We start from the raw sequence: 20641 nt of genomic DNA on the forward strand, positions 1-20641 counted from the left end.
TAGAAAGATAGTAAATAAACGTTTATTGAATCAGACTATTATCGGTTTTATTATCAGAATATCCGGTTCAATAATCTAGAAACCCGGCCCTTTTTTCATCGAAATTATTTTTTTTTTCGACGTATTTGGCATAACTAGTCCCCCTATCGTTCGTCCATTCGGTCTTTTTATCTGCTTCAAATTTTTGAAACCGGTTCAGTTTTCTTCGAAATTTATTTTTTGACGTTTTTGTCCGTACGTCATTTTAAATAACATTAGAGCTCGGACTATTATCGGTTTCATTACCTGAATATCCGTTCCAAACATTTTTGAAACCAGGTTCTTGTTTCCTCGAAATTTATATATTTTTTACGTATTTGACATAACAAGTCCGCCTGTGTGTCCGTCGTTTGAAATCACGATAGAGCTCGACTTATTTAAGTAAAGGTATAGCCACGTTTTATAATAGTCTATTAAATTATCTGTATTTTGGGGATTTTGGGAACTTAAACTTACTTTTGAGGTCCACGTTTTAGTATAGCCTGTTTAATTATCTGTATTTTGGGTGTTTGGGAACTTAAGTTTACTTTTGAGTCCTATTTTGAATTCTCATGGGGTAAAAATGTCCTTAATTGACCCAGATTTTGGGTTGAGGTGGGCCTCATATTCCGCATATTTTTGAATCGGATATTCAGATAATAAAAATCAGATAAATATCTTATATGCATTTCAGTAGAAAGTAAGGAAACAAACGTTCTAAATTTATTGAACCGGACTAATATCGGGTTTCTTATATGAATATCCGGTTCAAAATTTTTCAAAACCAGTTCCGAAATCAAATAGATTGAAATCACAAATATATCTGTCCAGGTTTTCATATTATCGGTTTTTTTGCCTCGTAATTGATTTTTTTGACGTATTTTGCATAACAAGTCCGCCCGTCTGTCCGTCGTTGGAAATCACGAAAGAGCTCCCCATATATAAGTAAAGGGGGGATATATCGGGAGATATTATCTTCGCACCAAACATTATGGAGAAGAATATAAAAAAGTTCAGCCCGACCGGAATTTAATGACTTATTCTTGTTCAAATTAAGACTTTGAATTTTGGGATCTCGGCTCTTCAAAATATAAATGATCTCGTGGTAAAAATTTGACTACGTATATCCATACTTTGCCATTGCCTTTTTTTCAATTTCTGCCAAATTGGCGGTTCTGTGGCCGTGACATTTTCAGTTCTCAGAGGTATCAAACCATACTTTCAGAAATTTTTCAATGTAGGTCCTTTGAGAACTGAAAATGTCGACTATAAAACAGCCACTTTGGCAGGAAACCATTACCAGTAAACATGTCCAGAAAATAATTTTTTAACTTATAACTTCGTATACTTTATGTAAAACAAATTACGATCTTCAAAATTATTAAACAAATTATCTTTCTTTATATTTCATTTTTGTGGTAAATAATTTTTATTTGAACTGTCAGACATTAATGTCTTAAATTCGTAGAATTCCTTTTTAATTCAAAAATTTGAAAATAAATATTTTTTAATAAAATCAACCACGTACAATATCCGTCTTATTTTCTGTAATAGTTTTTCATCATGACAATCACACAAACAAACATTTCCATATAAATATTATTTCAATTATTGTGGTATTTTGGAAACCACAAACACATCAGCCGCAGAAACAACAACGCATACTAACATGCACACACACACACATTTTTTACTTTACACAGGGTGAAGTAAAAAATGGAGATTGGTTTGGAATTATAAACTTAAAATGTATATAAAAAATATTACTTCTATAGGAAAAAATTATTAAAAAGGTCCCTGGGTTACATTCTTGAGTTCAAAGTCATATCTAAATTGTCATCATATGCGATTAATACCACTTAACAATATTTTTGAAACAAATTAAAACTTAACTTTTAAACATCTCAATAAAAGAATATATGGACTTAAACCTCTTTCAAAATAAACGGCTTATATTTTCAGGATTAAGAAAAACCTTGTCAACTGGATGATTATTATGAAGGGCAATATTGAATATTGAACAAAAAATTGTCGAAATTTATGATTTTAAACTCCTGAAAATTAGACTACGGCCCTGCATGCTCTGCAAATATTCCATTAAAATTTTTTCACCAACCTCACAAAAATCAAAAAAATTTTCATATTTCCATTTTTCATTTGAATTTTTTTGCAGATTATCTTCGTTTTATTTAAGGCGTATCATCAAAAAAGGAAAATTCCAAAACACCCAGCCAAGGAGATAATCTTCATGCTCTAGTACAACCACCAAAAAAGAAAAAGAAGGCCGACATCAGCAGGGAGGGCCATTTAGCCGCAATTAATGCCAAATCAAATTTACTGTGAAAACATTCGGCTACTGTTGTTGTTGCTGCACAATTTGAGTTTTTAATTAAAACTCATGTGGATCTCACAAAGTTAAACAAATATTTGTTTTGAAATTCTTTTTTGCACAAAAATTGTAAGACGACACACTGACAAACACATTTACATGCGCCAGGGAGGCATTTCAATTTTAAAAGAAACCATAAAGAAGAGTAGCCAGAAACCGGGTTCAAAACAGAAGAAGAACATTCATAACCATTCATCCATCCTTCCCAAACACAAACTGAGATAGAGAGGCAGAAACCAATTTCGGCTGAACATGTTCGCCAGCAAATGATTTGAAAATATTGTTATATCCTCAGATCTCGTAGAACGTTCACACAGACGGCAAAACGGCCACTAACCAACCAACCATCCGAATCTTTGATAATTGAACGATATAGTCTAGCAAAGAGACGGAGTAGTTGTTGCTGCTGTTTGCAATACCATGGAAAAATTAAAAACGCATAAATATCATCTACGGAGAGCCTCCACACGAGCTGCGCACACACAACGACGCCTCATACGCCACATTAACCTAAAGAATTATGCAGCGTTCATAATTGCAACGATATTTGTTGTCATTACGGCCTGTGTGAAAAGTGCACACCTAAATGTCAATACACTGACATTGCAAACGGCAGCGGGGGGAGTCGGAGCTGCTGTGGCACCAAGCCTGCCGGCAGCCATACGAGAAGAGGACACAGCCACACATTCAACGGCAACATCACTACCACCACCACTACCACCTGCGTTAGCTTCAAATTCCTCTTCGTCGTCGTCATCATTGTCCTTGTCAGAATTAGAGCAAATACCATTAACAATCCTGGAATTACAGGAATCGCCTAGGCAACAGCAGGAACAACAACAACAGCAGCAGCCTGCCTACCAAAGTCAGCCACAGCATTTGCCATTGGTTGACACTGCAACAGCCACACGAAATGCCTTAAATACTGCCGCCATAGAAGATGATGCCAACACGTTACTGCTCACACCTAACGAAGATAAAACACTAGACGAGGAGGAAGAGGAACAGCTGCGGGCGGAGGATGAGGAATACTTTTCATTACAAAATATTCAAAGTTCCGCAAGGGAACGTCAGCAACAACCACAAGAACACCAAAGTCGTCCGCATTCCGGTCATCAGTATCGCCACCAACACCATCAGAAGCTGCATCATCGTCATCATTCTCAACAGCACCATGAAGAGCAACAACAACAACAAGAGCAATTCAAGTATCATAATGAAAGCCCCGAACATAAACATAACCTACATCGCAATCATCAGCATCAACAGCAACACCACCACCAGCATCATCATTATCAGTCTCAACAGGAACTCGAGCAAACACAACGACAGCAACAACAACAAAGGACACTCTCTGAAGAAGGTGTTGTTGACCATAATAATAATCAGCCATTGGCACAGGATGAAATTTCCATCATTACCGAACACCATCAACCCCACCATTACCACCATCATCAGCAGCAACATCAGACCTGGCAAAATAATGGTGGCAATGGCAAAAATTCTAATCAAGCGCTCTTGAACGGCCACTCGCACCGCAGCCGCTTTACCATTGAGGATTTGTTGCACACCAAATTCGAAAAGAAGATATCGAATGACATCTACATGGATCCATGCAAAGCGGGTAAGTACGACACGACGACAGTCCAACACACACAAATTGCATTTTTGAAATTCCCTCAGTAATTTTAGATAATAATGAACAATGAAAGTGGCCACGGGCACACAAACACACACACTCATATGTGGTGTGCTGCACTGTGGGGATGGGGTTTGGGTTTGAGTATAACTTCTTATATAGAAATTCTGATTAATCGATTCATAAAAACAACCGTTGAAGTTTCTTTTGGAAAATAATAATAATCTGCTACAGAAAAAAGTACTCCTGGTTTCACTAGTAGGTGTACTACTAGGCCATATAATGCCATATGTTTCCTCCGATTGCTAATTATGTTATACCCTCTAGGTTGCCTGTTTTGGTATGACCTTATACGATGGTTCCGCAAAATAACATTTCCCCACTTATGGGGATATATTTTGGCAATCTGGGTTCTGGAAGAATCAAAAATATTTTTCGACTTCAATATGGCACAATTTTTGACATATTCCCCATACGAAGGTCTCGCTCAATTTTTGCTATTTTAAAGGTTCATTCAACTTTCAATATTTTTAGTTTGGGCCAATTTTTTACAAAGATGTAAACTACCGACCTATCTTAGTATTATTAAGATTCACGTCATGGTTGAGAGTGTCAATGTTTGAGTTTTTAAGTACCACAATGATTCTTTTGATGTATGGCACCTGACATATACAGGGATACAGGGATCCTTTTACAGGCTCATTAGTAGCCTGTTTTAACTACACAAAACATATTTCTTTGCTTAGTGACCCGATGGTGGAAGGATGGTTTTAGAAGTACTCATGTGTGGCTGATAACATATAACAGCGTGATGAGCACTCCACTAGTTTTTATAGACTTCAACTGACCAGATTTTTAGTGGATACTAGATTTAGGGTGCTACAGAAAAGTATCTAATGGGTTAATTTTGAATGTATCCAAGGGTGGTGTCGGTAACATGACGTTCCTATAACGAGTTAATTTTTAAGGCACCCCAAAGTTACGTACATCAGAAAGGGGCCTTAACGGACCCAAAATACTCTAAGTTTACGAAACCTACAAAAAATTTCTAACTACACTGAGTTCCAAATGAGCAAATTTTCAACGGATAGAATAACTACGGATATAAAAAATGGTTTCCTAATGGGTTAATTTCCAAAAATTAACTTAGCCAAGAGTTAGGGACACCGTAAGGGTACCCAAAATTCTACGAGCAATATAATGGATTCCTAGTGGATTTATTTTTTAATAATTTCAAAATTAGCGGAACTCTTAACGGGTTAATTTTTTAACGTCTCATGTGACCTTCTCATGTTCTGATAGAAGTCGAACGACTTAGCAGATCTTTGATATTCATGTATGTAGTTTAAAGATCTACTGAAGATTTTTTTCCGAAGACAATATACCTTCTCGAGGATGAAAGACTTTATTGGTCTTTTGGACATATTCAACCTTCTATAGATCTAAAATGGATTACTTTTCAAATGGTCCCATAAAGTATAAACACTACAAGAGTTTCCTAAGGGTCACTAGGCCTTCTCATAACGCCTTATGTGTCTTCTATATACCTTCGAAAGATATTCTATATACAAGATATCCTGTAGATCTTTCAAAACCATTAAATATTCTATATGTCTTCTAGAGACGGGATACCTTCTGTGGATTTTTTGGAGACCTACGAAAGACCAAATCTTGAAGGTCTTTCGAAGACAATAGACCTGATCGAGGATGATAGGTCTTCTATAGATCTAGAAGGGATTAATATTCAAATGGTCTCAAACAAGGGTTTCCTACCGGTTATTTTTCATTTGTATGTCTTCGAAATTGTAAATTTTCTAAAATAAAACTTATCGAGGATGGAAAACCTTCAATCTGTGTTTTATATATTGAAGATCTTCTACACTTCTACTTTTTACAGAATATTTGTATACCCTCAGCCTTATGCCTAGTGATGGTATATACACTTTGATACGACAAAAATGTGCCTAATCGAAATATTGGTTTTCGAAATATTGGTTTTAGTCGATTTACAATTGTCTGTCCGTCCGTCTGGTGCGCACGATAACGCTCGAAAAGAGTAAAGGATTTCATTCACTTTGTACATCGTAATATTTCTTCAAAACTTAGTTTCAGTTCAAAGATGGGGAATATTGGTCCACTCCTTCTGGTACCTTCCCCACATAATGGTGAAAATTGAAACGGACTATCCGATTTGAACCAAACTTTTCATAGCTTATTATCTTTACCAAGCCTAGATCAAGTCCGAAGATAAAAACCGAATATGATAAAGAAGCGTGGATTTTTAAAGACTATCAGGTCAAGAAGCGTGAAGTTTTTAAGACTATCAGGCCAAGAAGCGTGGAGTTTTTAAGACTATCAGGCCAAGAAGCGTGGAGTTTTTAAGACTATCAGGCCAAGAAGCGTGGAGTTTTTTAGACTATATTGTCAAGGACCAAGAAGTGGGGATTTATAAAGAATATTTTCTAAAGGGCCTATCAGACAAAGAATCGTGAATTTTTAAAGAGTATTTTCTCAAGGACCAGACAATGAAGAATTTAAAGTATAATCACAACAATAAGATTTTTAAAGATTATTTTTCTAAGGAATTTCAATGAAAAATGCCTGGATTAAAAAAAAAATGTTTTTGTTATTCTGCCTTCTGTGACCCTTCATACATATAAAACATCATACAGATCATTTGAAAATTGAATACTTATTAAAGGACTTCTATAACTATAACTTTTTCATTAAGTCGTCTGTAGATATCTTCTATGGATCTTCTACATTGTTCTTTTAATATTTGTGCGGGACTTCATACATATACAAACTTCTAAGGCCTATAGATTGGTTCTTTTGTACACAGAAGAACGTCTAATGTTGTAGTTTTATTGAATTCTTTTTTTGGTTCTACTGTCATAGAATACCTTCTTTGAGCCTTTTATACGTGACAGATTAGGGACTTTTAGGCGTTGAAGACTTTATATTAATATTTTGTAAATAGATGGTCTCCTTCAGAAGACTCTCTCCGTAAGGTTTCTTTCTTCTAAACAGAATATCTACTTTGGTATTCATTAGAAAAAATGTCTTCGACAGATTTTCTCTAAATGTGTAAGATCTCCGTTTTTGTCTCGCATGTCATGTACCATGTCTTGTAATGCTAAATTAAGGTCCTTACAAGTCCTTCACAGAACATATTTTCTTCATATTAATTATAATTACAGATAAGTGTATAAGAAATGAGAAAAAATAACAATAACACCAACAACAACATTATTATTATTATTTATGAGTCAAACATAGAAGTAAATGACTTTTTGAATACGAGATAAACAAATTTCGGCAGACCAACAACAAGGCAATATTTTCCATATCAACAAATGTGAGTGCAGTTTACGGGTGGACCACAAAAATAGTCTTTGTGGCTAGGATTGTCTGCCTGCAAAAAATCTAAATGGTAATTAAAATTCATGGGTCCCTAGAAAATACATGGACACAGCCAGACAAACAAACATTCATACACACACAAAATTATGAACAATCGAAAAACATGTCCTGTGTGCCAACACAAAACAATCCCCATTGAAGTATTGCCATGACAATCTTTTAATTCTGATAACTTAAAATGTGGTCATATTGTTAATGATTTTCTTGTTGTTGTAGTTGCTCCTTTTTGTTTATTTTGGCCATGGAACAGATTGGATTTAATGTTGAACAAAAAATATATTTAGGTCATTTTTAATAGATGAAATAAAATGTAATAAGGATGGATGGTGGCTGGGGTGAGTGAGGGTATTAGAATTTTGTAAGAATTGGGGGCTAACAACAAGTGTTTCACTTAACATTAAAGAGAGCAATACGAAGTAATGAGCTTAGAAAGGGTTGGAGGAAGGCAACCACAAAATCTCTACGACAATAGCAAAACAAATTTACTTTTAGGAAAGAATTGAGAAGGAGGACAATAACAATGCCTGACTGCTGCCTGGCCTGTCGAACTTCCTACCCAGCCAATTCCTTTGTGTATTTCGTTACAGCCATTCGTAGCCCTGTGTAGCTTTTTGGCATAAGGACAATTACGATGTTTTTCTTTTCCTACTACGATTTTGTTAATTAATATTTATCATTTTGGAACAATCAAATTCAAAAGTGCAGATAAGAAGTATATGATGATGGATAGGGAGAGTGGGCGGTTGGGGTAGTGAAATTATGTAGCTCTTCGACATTTGTGTATTTGGTTAGCAAATGAAATACAATTACCCGGAATATTTGAATGCAAAACTCTTTTGCACAAAGGCAAATAGCTTGGGCGAAGAGAATGAATAGAAGATGACTGACTGGATGGATGACTAAATGAATGAGTGAGTGAATGAATGCTTGAATGACAGTCAGCTTGTATTACTGACTGACTAACCAACTGACACACACTCACACAAAAATTTATTATAATTATTACATAACTTTTGCATAAACTATGCCCAGAGAGTTGGATAATCAAATATGTATTAACGGAAGTGACGAACGAATAGAATATTCGTACTAGTCGGAGTCGCAGTCACAGTCGTCGTTCTCGTCATTGTCGACGTTATGATCATAACGGCCGGAAATAATGTTTGCAGTGAACCAATGCTTCCGCTCAGTCAAGAGTCTGACATTTTTCAAAAAACATGAAAGAACAACTTTTCATAAACTTTTGTGTTTTGCAACAATTACACATTGAAACGTTTAAATTGGAGTTTAAGAAAGCGAAAGAAAAACTTTTTTTACTCCCGTCAAGTTTATCAGATGCTGTTGGTGAAAATAAGATGAAACGGAGAAGAGTTGGGGGCTGTGGTGGAAAAGCTTTCTGTGGATAATGGTTGTGATGTTTTCTTTTGTTAACAAAACAAAAAAAAAAAGAAAAAACTCTTTTGTGCGAAATATTTTCAAAATGCAAAATATATTTTAACAATTATGAAGAATACAACATAAAATGTGAAAGATCATATAGACGTTTGGAGGAGACTAGGGAGATAATGAGTTGAGTATGAAAAAAGGATAATGCAACCGCATTTGCCTTTCTGTAAGTTATCTTATATGTAAGAGGTTTTGAAAAGGGTGTAAGGTAATGTGATCTTACCTTACACCCTGGTCTTATAAATGGGTAAACATTCATAATTGGGCTAAAACCTTACTTTAAAGGTATTTTATAAAAAAAGAATTGTGGATAAGTTATATAGGGACTATACCAAAGCCGAACAGATATTGATAATGTTTGGTAGGACTTGAAATTGTCCCCAAGGTTAATCCAAATAAATAAACCTCATAGAAGGACTTCTTTAAAAATTCTTCACATATTCAAATATTCTACAGGTCTTCTTTGTATCATATTCGTGCCCCTATATAGGCCTTGTACATGGGTTTTCCATGTATGTAATGAAATATTCCACCGGACATCTCTACATATAAGAATTTCTATGGGTCTTCTTCTTTAGAATGCTTACGTGGGTCTTCTATAGATAGTTTTTTTATTGTGTACGGTTCCCCTTATACTTCGATTGGTGTTCTATAAGAACTTCAAAGGACCTCTTCCTTTGTTAGGTATTCTTTATCGCAATTCAAGATTAAAACGTTCCCAATCTCCACAAAATAGGGAAATTTTGGGAGGTATAGTTAATTTCGATAGGGAAATTTACTAACCAATGAGAACTCAAAATTCGATTTAAAACCGTACCGAAAATTATCAAAATACTGAATATTTTGGGTTGCTATATATATTTAGGGGCTATACCAAATATCTTCGCAGCAGTAGCAATGTTGAAGTAAAATTTCAAAGTCCCATCCTAAATATTCAGAGCTATATCGTGATTTCAACAGAGCCGCATACCTAAATGTTTGATGATCTCTATCTCTATACATTTATCATCATATGCATGTAGGTGCGGCTCCAGAATAATTGCAAGTATAAACCAGTTAGCGGAACAGTATAGTCGAACGGAGACGACCATAAGATAAGATACCCTACACAACTACAACGGAACTCCAACATTCTGCTAATCTATATCCCGAGCCTGGACAATATTTCGTGATATTTTCACCCTTTTGACCGATCAAACGCTTCTCTTTTTTATCCTGACATATTTTCCAAATTTTGTTTTCCCGGGGTGAACATTTTTACATGCTATATCGTAAATGTTCACAATTTTACATAGAAAGTTCTTAGTTAATTTTCAGTGGTCTTGGTTGGCTTTTCTCGCTGAATATTGACCGATCATTCTTTCTAATTAGTTGTCTATGGAAAATTTGTTATGTTCGGCTAATAATTGTGGCGTCTAGAGCACTAGAAAATCCGACAAAAATAAAATTGTCGGCCCATTTTATCCACTAAATATCATCTGATCAACAGCGAAAATTTTAGGCGTCGACCTTCCATAACCGAAACCTCAAGCTATTACACATCAATTACATTTGATCCGCTAAATATTGAACATTTATCATAAAAATATCCATTCTTGTTCCTTGGTCTTACCCAATCCTCGTCATAATTGTGGACTCTAGAGCGTCCAAAAAAATATACAAAAATAAAGTTTGTGGTCCAGTTTACCCCTACATATTACCATCTAAGTCGCTACATTACCATCTAAATCAATTGGTGATACATCGTACCATCGCTCTGGTAGAGAAATCGAGAAATGCCAAATTTCCGATCTAAAAACACGTCGTTGAATTCACTTTCAATTTTGTAGGTCATTAATAGTCAGAGAATAATATATTTCAAGTTATCGAATACCTCAATACCATTTAAGTATTTTAAAAGTCCCAACATAATTAGCCGTAAATTGGTTCAAAAATTTTAGAGGGACAATTGTTGACAAAGCTCGATGCTTCAGCAACATTTCACCTACTGCCACATATCGACGACATCTCGGATTTACTATACCTTATCATTTTCAAACACTGTTCCCAAATTGTCATGAGTTTTTATCATGTCTGAATGTAAATTTTTAGCCTCTTACATATTATGTAATATCTGCAACTTCACAAACTTTGTATACAAATTAAAACCAATCTAACTAATTGCAATACTCTTCCTTTCACTGAAATGTTTTTTTCCAAATTTCTCCAGTATTTTAATTATTCATAAATAGAATTCAAAAAAGAATTTGATATTATTTCATAACAATTATATTTTATTCCAATGTATTTATTTATGTGTGTCTCCCCCTCTCTCTCATTCTCTTAGCAATTCTCATTGCAACAACGGTCATTTGCTTAATGACACAATACACACTTTTTTGTATCTCCGTTGTTAAGGATAAACACTTGAAAAGATGATCCTTGCTTGCGGTATGAACAGATCTCCTCCATTCGAATAATGAAACAAAAAATTGATACAAAACTGAAACATTTACACAGAGACTATAACTCAATTCACACTATTAAAACGTCATAATACGAGTACAAACAAAATCGATTGCAATGAATAATTTGCCGGTATGCAAATGCATGAGGATGAGTATGTGTGTGCGTGTGTTGTTTGTTTGAGTTTATGTGTTGTGTGACATAAAGCTTAAGAATATTTAAATAACTGTTAATTATGGTAAAACATAAAGCGGCCTTTTGTGATGTGTGTGTGCGATGTTCGGTTAGGGATGACAATGTTGGAAAGAGAGGGAATTGATTGAAATGAAAATGAAATCCGGGGTATATTTCAAATGTTTACTAAGGAAGGGATAGCTTTATAACCTTTGCAAATAAAAAGCATGTAAACATGGTGTTAAGTTCTGCTGAACTAAACTTTTAATACCATCCAACATGAGTTGGACAATACAACATGAGTTGGACAGTACAAAGTTCCAAAACTACATCCACACCACAAGACTACACTCCAACAGGAATATTATTTCTAAATTTCATTGTGCCTAATAAAGTACAATTTAGTACTTCCGTGTACATAAATACAAATTTCCAAAACTACCTATATATTGCAATCCTACATTCCGTCGGTAATATTAATTTCAAATTTCATTCCGTGCCTCCAAATCCATATTGTTCCATATTTAGTACTGTTTAGTACTATTCGTATACATAAATACACACTTCCAAAACCTCCATCTTATATCGACTCTATATCTCAATATTGATTCGCATTCAAAATTTTATGTTTTATCTCTTTCTGTCCTCATGCTAAGGAATTGTACCAAATTTTGTACATTTTAGTACTTTTTCTACACTTCATCAGTGACCATCCTTCCTAATTTAACAATTATAGCTCTATCAGTTTGCCAAATACAAATGATACCACATTTAGTATTTTTCGTACCGTTCTGGTACAAATTTCCAGAAACCCAGCCTTATCTGACACCTTTGGACTAAGAGTGAACCTCACCCAAAATTTCCAAGATTCTATCTTCAGGCGTTTCGTCTGGGCGTCCTTTTGCTCTTTTATTAGCATAGATTGGTGTTCGACTTATAAATCTGGCCTAAAGACCGAACGAAACTACTGAAAAAAATCTGTTGGTTCATTTCATCACCCAAGTATGACACACATCAAAAACTATAGATGTCGCACTTCAACACATCTGAAACTGTGCATTGCCGGAAAACTGCATACCTATCATCGAGACATATCCGCCTTCTCAATCAAGTTTTGGCAACATTGAATATAGGTATCCCACCACGTTTGTTTCACGAGTTCTTTAAAGAACTGTCAAAAATTCCAAAATTTGAATTTTTACCCCATTCCGACATCCCTATCATGCCTCCATATTTATGCTTCGTTTATATGCCGTTTGATGGTATAACATTATAAAATATGTGTTTGTTTGTGGCTTATGCGTGTATGTGTACCAAAAGCTGGATGAGTGAATGTGCGTATCCCTCTGTGCATGTGTGCATGCCTATGTGTGTGTGCGTGTATTGGTTTAAATATCATTGACAACGTGTTAAGTATTTGTTAAACAAATTGAAAGATTTATTGAATTGCATATTAAATGCACACAAAATGTCGATAACCGTCAAACGAACCAACCAACCAACCACCATCACAACAACAGCAATAACCTCTCACATATGCCTCCCGCCCCCAATTCAAACAATAATGTTCTCTTCATGTTGTTGCTATTTCCCCCCGTTTTTTCGTTTTTGTGAAATTAATTTTCATTTTTCACACAGAACAGAGCCATGAATGAATGAATGATTCGACGGATGAGTGAGTGAATGGTTGGTTGGCTTGTGGGTTGCAGGGTATGAATAGCAAAGCCAACACCAAAGCAATGCAAAGTAAACCAAGAACAACAACATTAGCAGCAACATTCAGCTAAAGGAACATACGGACGTAAAAACGCACAAACAATCGAACAAATAGATGCTGTTCAACGACAACAATTCAAAAACCAACAACAGCAGCAGCAACAACAACAACAATGTCTGAGTGCTCGCGTATACAGGTGAATGAATAATGATGATAGATAGGTAGAGATAGCTAGCTAGCAGAGCTACACGAGAGGGGCGACAAACTGATGTGATTTGTTTTGTACATACACACATACACAGATACACGGTTATTCGGAGATACGTATCGTATGGGGGTGTGTCTGGGGATCCTTGGTGTGTTTGATATTGTCATACATTGCGATACAGCTGCATTGATAGATTGTTTGGTATGCCATCAAAGTAACAGGGGAACAACAGCAGCCACACACACAATATTCAGGTGAACGAACACACATTTGTACATCTAATCGAATCCCTCCCACCCACTCAATTCACCCTCGGTTCTTATGGGGGGATCTCTGATATGATTGCATTGTTGTTCATATGACCGGCTAGCAAACGATAGCTGTATATCTCTCGTTCTCTCTGGATGGGTGTATGTTCGTGTGTGTTTTTGTTATATTCCGTCGGTTGCAGCATGCAAGTAAAACTGATTGACTGGATGACTGCTGGCAAACAGACATACCGACAAACAAATAGGCATTATGTGGAGAAGTTCTCTATTGTATTGTCGCATGAGGTAAACTACAAATATCCTATCGGTTTTCAAAATGTTAGAATAAGAAGAAGAAAAAGCATGATTCCCATAACAAAGGGTGTGTTCGATGGCCATGAATGATGTATTGCCAAAAAAAAGTATATGTATGCATATGGGTGGAATATTAAAATGAAATGGAAAAGAAATTTGTTTATTGACATGGTGATCATTCATTTCTTTTGTGATCAATGTGGGGAGGGGTTGAAGCATACGTTGGGTCCAAATGATTGTTATATTTTGAATAATTGGTTCATGACAGAAAATTGTAATAGTACCTTACACAGTGATACAATTAATAATAAAAAGTAAGAAAAAAATAAAGAAATATAAATATTAATAGGACTACATAGTACGGAGCTAGCATATAGACTGGCGGCTACCCCATAATTAACTCCCAGACATAATGGATTTTAGAATTTCGAAAAATGAGTAGTAGTATAATGTACTAAATGATAGACTTTGAATAATAAACACCCGGATGAAATGGCTTAATAGGTCTATCCGCATGACTGTTGAAATCACGATTATATTCGCAGTATTTACGACGGAGCTATTTACATTTTATACAATTGCAATTCTTCTAAAATTTGGTATTGAAAATAGGATAAATGAGTCCAGGCCCAATTTGAATATTTGGAAGTTTTCAAACGAAGTGACATTAATATGGCGATTCTGGTCCTCAGATGATTCCTTCGCAAACATAGGTCTCATATAAAGGTCCCACCCAATTTTATATATTTTTAAGGTCCCCTACAATCAAAATGGCACGAATTTGACATATCCGTCCCGGATGGAATGGTTAAACATTAATTAACCTCCACGCGAATCCTAAATTTTTAAATTCAGGGTGTGAGCCAATATTGATGCGAATTTGAGGATATTCGTGCTATACAGGTACGAAAATACCAAAATTATGTTTAAATGAGTGATTCCCAATAATCAAAGTCCAATAGTAATAACTATTTCTGAAATTTAGATTTAGATATGTGGGCCAGTATTTGTGAATAGGAGTAATTTAGTAAAATTTACTAAACGTTGGAGCATAAATATTCATAAATTTATAACTCAAAATGTTTTGCCTGAAAGAGCGTTGATTAGAGGAACCAAAAGGTTTCTGTATACTCGTACCAAAAGTGTACGATTGGTAATAGGTGAATGAATAATGCTATAGTCTTAAAATTTGATATAGGATTGTGGCGATTTCGAAAATTCTTACAAAAAGTGTACGAAAAGTACTAAATATTGTACATTTGTTTTTTGGGTGATTGAAAATTGGTATTACGTCTGTAGGATTGTAATAAGAGGTGCTGGTGAAAATAACATTAAACAGCACTATATTCTAAATTTGTCGAATAGAGTACAGATATTTGTAAAGGAATATCAAAATGAAGTAATTAGATAGTAGTTGATGACAAAATTAGTACGTTTAATTTTAAACTTTGATAGAGGATCGATTGCTGTGCAGTGTTTTTGTTAACGGGTTGGTTCAGGATATTCGTAGGGTAAGAGTGCGAAAATGAGTAAATGGTACCATAATTCGTACATTTTGTAGTTGATAAACGAATTAAGCGCGAATTTTATACTATGATAGAGAGTCGATTGCTGTGGAGGATTGGGTAATGAAGTGGTTCTGGGAATTCGTTTTGTAGAAGTACGAAAATGTGTAAAGGGTACTGAAATTAGTACATGGTAAAGGAACAAATTGTGCTCTAATTTTAATTTAAAGAAGTTCTGTATATTCGTGGTGTAATAGTACGAAAATGTGTAAAAGGTACTATAAAATAGTACTTTTCGTAATTGGTGAAGAAACGAATTGAGCACGGATTTTAAATATAGCGATGCAGGGTTGGGGTAAGGAGAAATTAATACATCTGGTTGTTGTGCGAATCTCGAACTTTGGTAGGGAAATCGATAAGGAATTGAACATTTCAGCAAAGGTTTTTATAGATTGCACACCTCCATTGTATCCCCAGATAAAATGAAAGAAATGGGGGATATCCCAACATAAGATGTATATTTACAAATATTTCTTCTTATGATTCGGTACATGGCCCATATAAGGCCCTATCCCACATCGGATATTTGAAAAATGATACATAAATTCGCTCCAACACTTGTCTTCTGGACCCGAAGTTAAATTTTGTCATAGAAGAAAAATACCTAATTATACCTACATTACTATGTTCCCAGGCCTCCTGTGGCCCCAACAGTTTCTAACGCCCGCGAAATATTGGTCCTGGAAGTATTGGTCCTCCTTTTAGTATACCGATCGTCATATCTCGACTACCTTGTAAACATGATACAAACCACACGAAATTTTGAATTTAGAACTAGCCAAAGAAGACCCTATTGTTTTTGGTAATGATCGGTTAATATTTAGGGGATGAAATGGCCCAAAAAATTTTTTCTGGTCGCTCCAGAGGTCACAATTATGAGCCGAACATAACGATATTTTTCACATAGAAAGAAAGCATTTAGCGGGTCAAATGGAACAAGGCTTTTATAAAATGGTACGACGATCATAATGTTCGATGATGATCAGTTGATATTTAGTGGATGAAATGGACCGCAGAAACTTAGAGCTCTGTGGTAGTTGTGTAGGATAACATATGATCGACCCCGTTCGACTATGCTTCCTTCACTGGTTTTTATATTGAAAAGATTGCCTGAAGTATGATATTTTATAGAAAGTAAATAACTTGAAAAACTGAGGTTGATATTTTTCTTCATACGGAATAATTTTTTTCATACATTTTTAAATGCATTAGGACATGAAGTAATTTTTATTTCTTTCGAAAAAATGTTCTAGGACATGAGGTAATACTTTTTCTCTATGAAAAAAGCACAGTTACTTAAGTATACTTTAAAAAAATCTTTAGTAATATTTTGTATTATGAGAATGACCCAGGAACCGAAAAATATGCATGGTATTTTTCTGTATGTTTTACTGAAGCACAATTTTTCTCAGTTCAATTTTTATATTTAATTTTTCTACAATTTTGAGGTTTTTCGTCCCTCGATTTTTATATATTTTTTACAATTTATTTAATTTTCCTGGGGTCAAAATCTTCTTGCCTGTCATTGATCGTAATATTGACAAATTTCGTTGGGATCAACACCCTTGCCTCACATTTCATTTTTACAAAATAAATAATATAAAAGTAACAATGGATAATTGTTTCAGTATGTTGTTTTCATTGTTTGCTTTCTTTTTTAATTGGGTTCGGTGTGTGGCCACACAATATTCTGGGATGCGGAACATTAAAATGTATAAACAACGCATGCAATATTTTCCTTCATTCTGTATCTTGTCACTCAAAACACAAAAATTGATTCGAAGACATGTACGTTGCGGAGATGGTGTCAACACCATAAGACAACGACATATATTTCATATTTTAAAAGCAGAACACAAACGTCCACGTCCATGATGGATTCAAAAAACGACATTGTCTTTCGAAACATCATCATTTGAAAATCCATGACCCTACATTTGCATCCAGTGTCGTTTCTAAAAGTAATGGATATATAGATTTCAAATAGTTTAAGTGAGTACGTGCGTGTGAGCGTTTGTGTGAGTTTGTGGCAAGATAGTGCCATCGTACTGACTGACATGTTCAGCTAAACAGAAGTGCCTCAACGCAAGAATATCAAGATGATGAATCGAGATATTGAGTGTTAGTTGTTGCCTGTCAACCAGCCAACCAACCGACCCAACCACTCAGTTGCAGCAACCGGGACTGTGGCTGATACATGCGGTGCCCAATGTGTGTGTCTGTGTGTTGAGCTGTTGTGGTCTGTCATTGTTGAGTGGAGTGCTGCTGAGTGTATTGTTAAAAAGATGTCATGAATTTTATAAATAGACTTTGGCAAAAAACGAGAGACATGAATAAAAAAAAAAACAACTTCTGTCAAACTGTTTATAGACGATATTGTGCGACGGATGCAACGATGTTGCGATATCTTTTTGTGTTAAAACATTTTCTTTCGATTTTTTTGTTTGGTATTGTCCTCCATATAAATTTTTTTTGGGGAAACCACAACAAAGGCGTTGCGATGTAAAGACATTTTGCCTGGTGTAATTGATATGTTGGGAAGATTGGGGCTTTAGGGTCTAAGGAAGTGGTTTTGAATATTTTCTACTGAAGTTGAATTTTTCTATATAAAAAAACCGTTAAGAACTGAGGTTGATTTTTTCTATTAATAAGAAATAAATCGGGAACTGAAGTTGAATTTTTCTGTAGAAAAAAGTGCCTCAGGACCTAAGGTTGATTTTCTATGTATACAATTTTTTTCATAGAAAAAGTAATATAGGTTGTGATTTTTTTCTATAGAAAAAATAAAATCAAAAACTTTTCTATAGAAAAAGATCACCTGATACGGAGGTATTTTTTCTATAGAAAAAAAATAACAAACAATACCTCAGCAACTGAGGTTTTGAAAAAAATACCTCAGTAATTGAGACTGTGATTTTTTTTTATAGAAAAAATACCTCAGTAACTGAGGTAGTGATTTCTTTCTGAAATACCTCAAAAAATTAAGTTGAATTATTACTCAATTGAAAAGTTGATTTTTGTTCCCTCATGTAAATTTTGAGCTTTAAAACTCCTCCATCAAACCCAAGGGCATTCAAATTCAAATCGGCACTGCACTTCTCCACTTGTGTAATCCTATTTTAGGCCATAGGCACACTTTTATCTGACAAAATTGAAATACGAACAAAACAAGACCCACAGAAAAAAACAAAACGTTAAACTTATAATCGCAATCTCAACATGCATCTGACATATCTCAGTGACTGTGTGTGTGTCTGTATGTCCGAACATTGACTGTCAGCTGTCAGAATAATGCCCACAGAGTATCGGCGATGTTGCCCCCGAGGCCAAACATTTTGTATATCCAACACGCACACCCTCCCGACAAACATACGCAACGTGATGACTATTTTACTTACTGACTCACTTGTTCGCTTACCCTCTCCCCTCCCCCATTGCAGATATTCTTGCTAGTCAACGAATTTATAGGGAAGTGATGGTGACGTTTGCTTGTTCACAAAAAAAAGTTTATTGAACCTCCTCCAACGTTGAGAGAGATGATTTTGATTTTTCTTCTTCGTCGTCGCCGTATTCTTTTTTGTTTTTCTTTGGGGAATTCTAGAGAAAATAAAATGCAAGGTGTATGCCCCCTTGCAAATAAAGCAGAAGACGTCATCATCATCAGCAGCAACACCGACATCTATATCATGTTTTTGGGCGAAAAAAATATACGCAAAATATTCACGGAAGCGTAATATACCAGCAAATGCACACAGTCGCACACACACATAGGTACCTACATAAATACAATGACATCGCCTGCAATTGCATTTCGCAAAAGTAAGCTGGCAGACAGAAACGTCTTATTTCCCAACAGAAATCATTTCACAAAAATATTCTTCTGTGTTTTGTCGCTGTTGTAGTTGTTGTCATTATTATACGCGCTTTTCACACAACTCGCGAACCAGGTCCAAGTCGTCTAGTCTGTATTTTATAGTTTGTGATATATACGTCTGTATGTATGTACGTGAGACTATGTCTGAGTTGGTTGTTTGTGCGAGTTCGCCTCAGTTCAGTCCAGTGAACATCATTCACTCACTCACTTTGTGTGAAAGGGGAAATAGCTACGTATATCCACACATATACATATATAAGGATGATATTTCATTTTATCTTGGCGCATGCATACATACACCCACACACACATACGCAGGTGTATATGCACTTGCCGTCGAATTCATAGAAACGTACTCCCCCCACCCACAATTGCATGTTCATATGGACTGCTTTAGTTAACCGCAACATGGAAATTCAGTGCTTCCCATTAGTTTAATCGTTTTGCTGGAATCGCTGAAGTTGTTTTTTTTTTTTTTTGTTCGGTGGAAATATGGCAAATTTATTTTTGCAATATTGAAAAAAATCTTCGTCAGTGGGTGCTTCTTTGTTGATGTACGATTTTGAGCAATTAGTGTTAAATTTGCTGAAATGCATTTCACATATTTAGAGGATAAAGGAACATTTTACACCTTAGGAACTGAGGTTAAATATTACACCCTCAGTTTTTGGGGCATTATTTTCTATAGCTCTTCAGGTATTTTTCCATAGAAAAAAATCAACCTTAGTTCCTGAAGTATTTATTCCTATAAAAAAATGCAACCGCAGTTCTTGAGGTAATTTTTTCTGTAGAAGCAATTTCAACCTCAGTTCTTGAGTTATTTTTGCCATAGAAGAAAATTTATAACCCCAGTTCATGACATAATTTTTTTGTATGGAAAAAAATTCACAACCTCAGTTCATGAGTTGATTTTTTCTATAGAAAAAATTCACAACCTCAGTTCTTGAGGTGATTTTTTTCTATAGAAAAAAAATCACAATCTATAGAAAGAAAAAATCACAACCTCAGCTACTGAGGTATTTTTCTCTAGAAAAAAAAACACAACCTCAGTTCTTGAGTTGGTTTTATTTTATATAGAAAAAAATCACAACTTCTTGAGGGAATTTTTTCTATAGAATTTTTTCTATAGAAAAAATTGCGAACCTCAGTTCTTGAGCTGTTTTTTGAGATATTTTTTTAT

At 35.1% G+C, this 20641-nt stretch overlaps 1 protein-coding gene across 1 annotated transcript in view; it reads left to right on the forward strand.

Annotated features, from left to right (window-relative positions):
• Window positions 1-2827: 2827 nt before the first annotated feature.
• LOC133335566 (protein tolkin) overlaps window positions 2828-20641 on the forward strand; it is a 49910-nt gene continuing 32096 nt past the window's right edge. Inside the window, exon 1 of the mRNA XM_061543876.1 lies at window positions 2828-4031. Within this exon, the coding sequence (XP_061399860.1) occupies window positions 2828-4031 (1204 nt within the window). The remainder of the gene's footprint in view (window positions 4032-20641) is intronic.

Source organism: Musca vetustissima, unplaced genomic scaffold (assembly GCF_032173495.1).
Source record: "Musca vetustissima isolate MV318-11 ecotype Yass unplaced genomic scaffold, APGP_CSIRO_Mvet_v1 utg15158, whole genome shotgun sequence".
NCBI classification, from domain to species: domain Eukaryota; kingdom Metazoa; phylum Arthropoda; class Insecta; order Diptera; family Muscidae; genus Musca; species Musca vetustissima.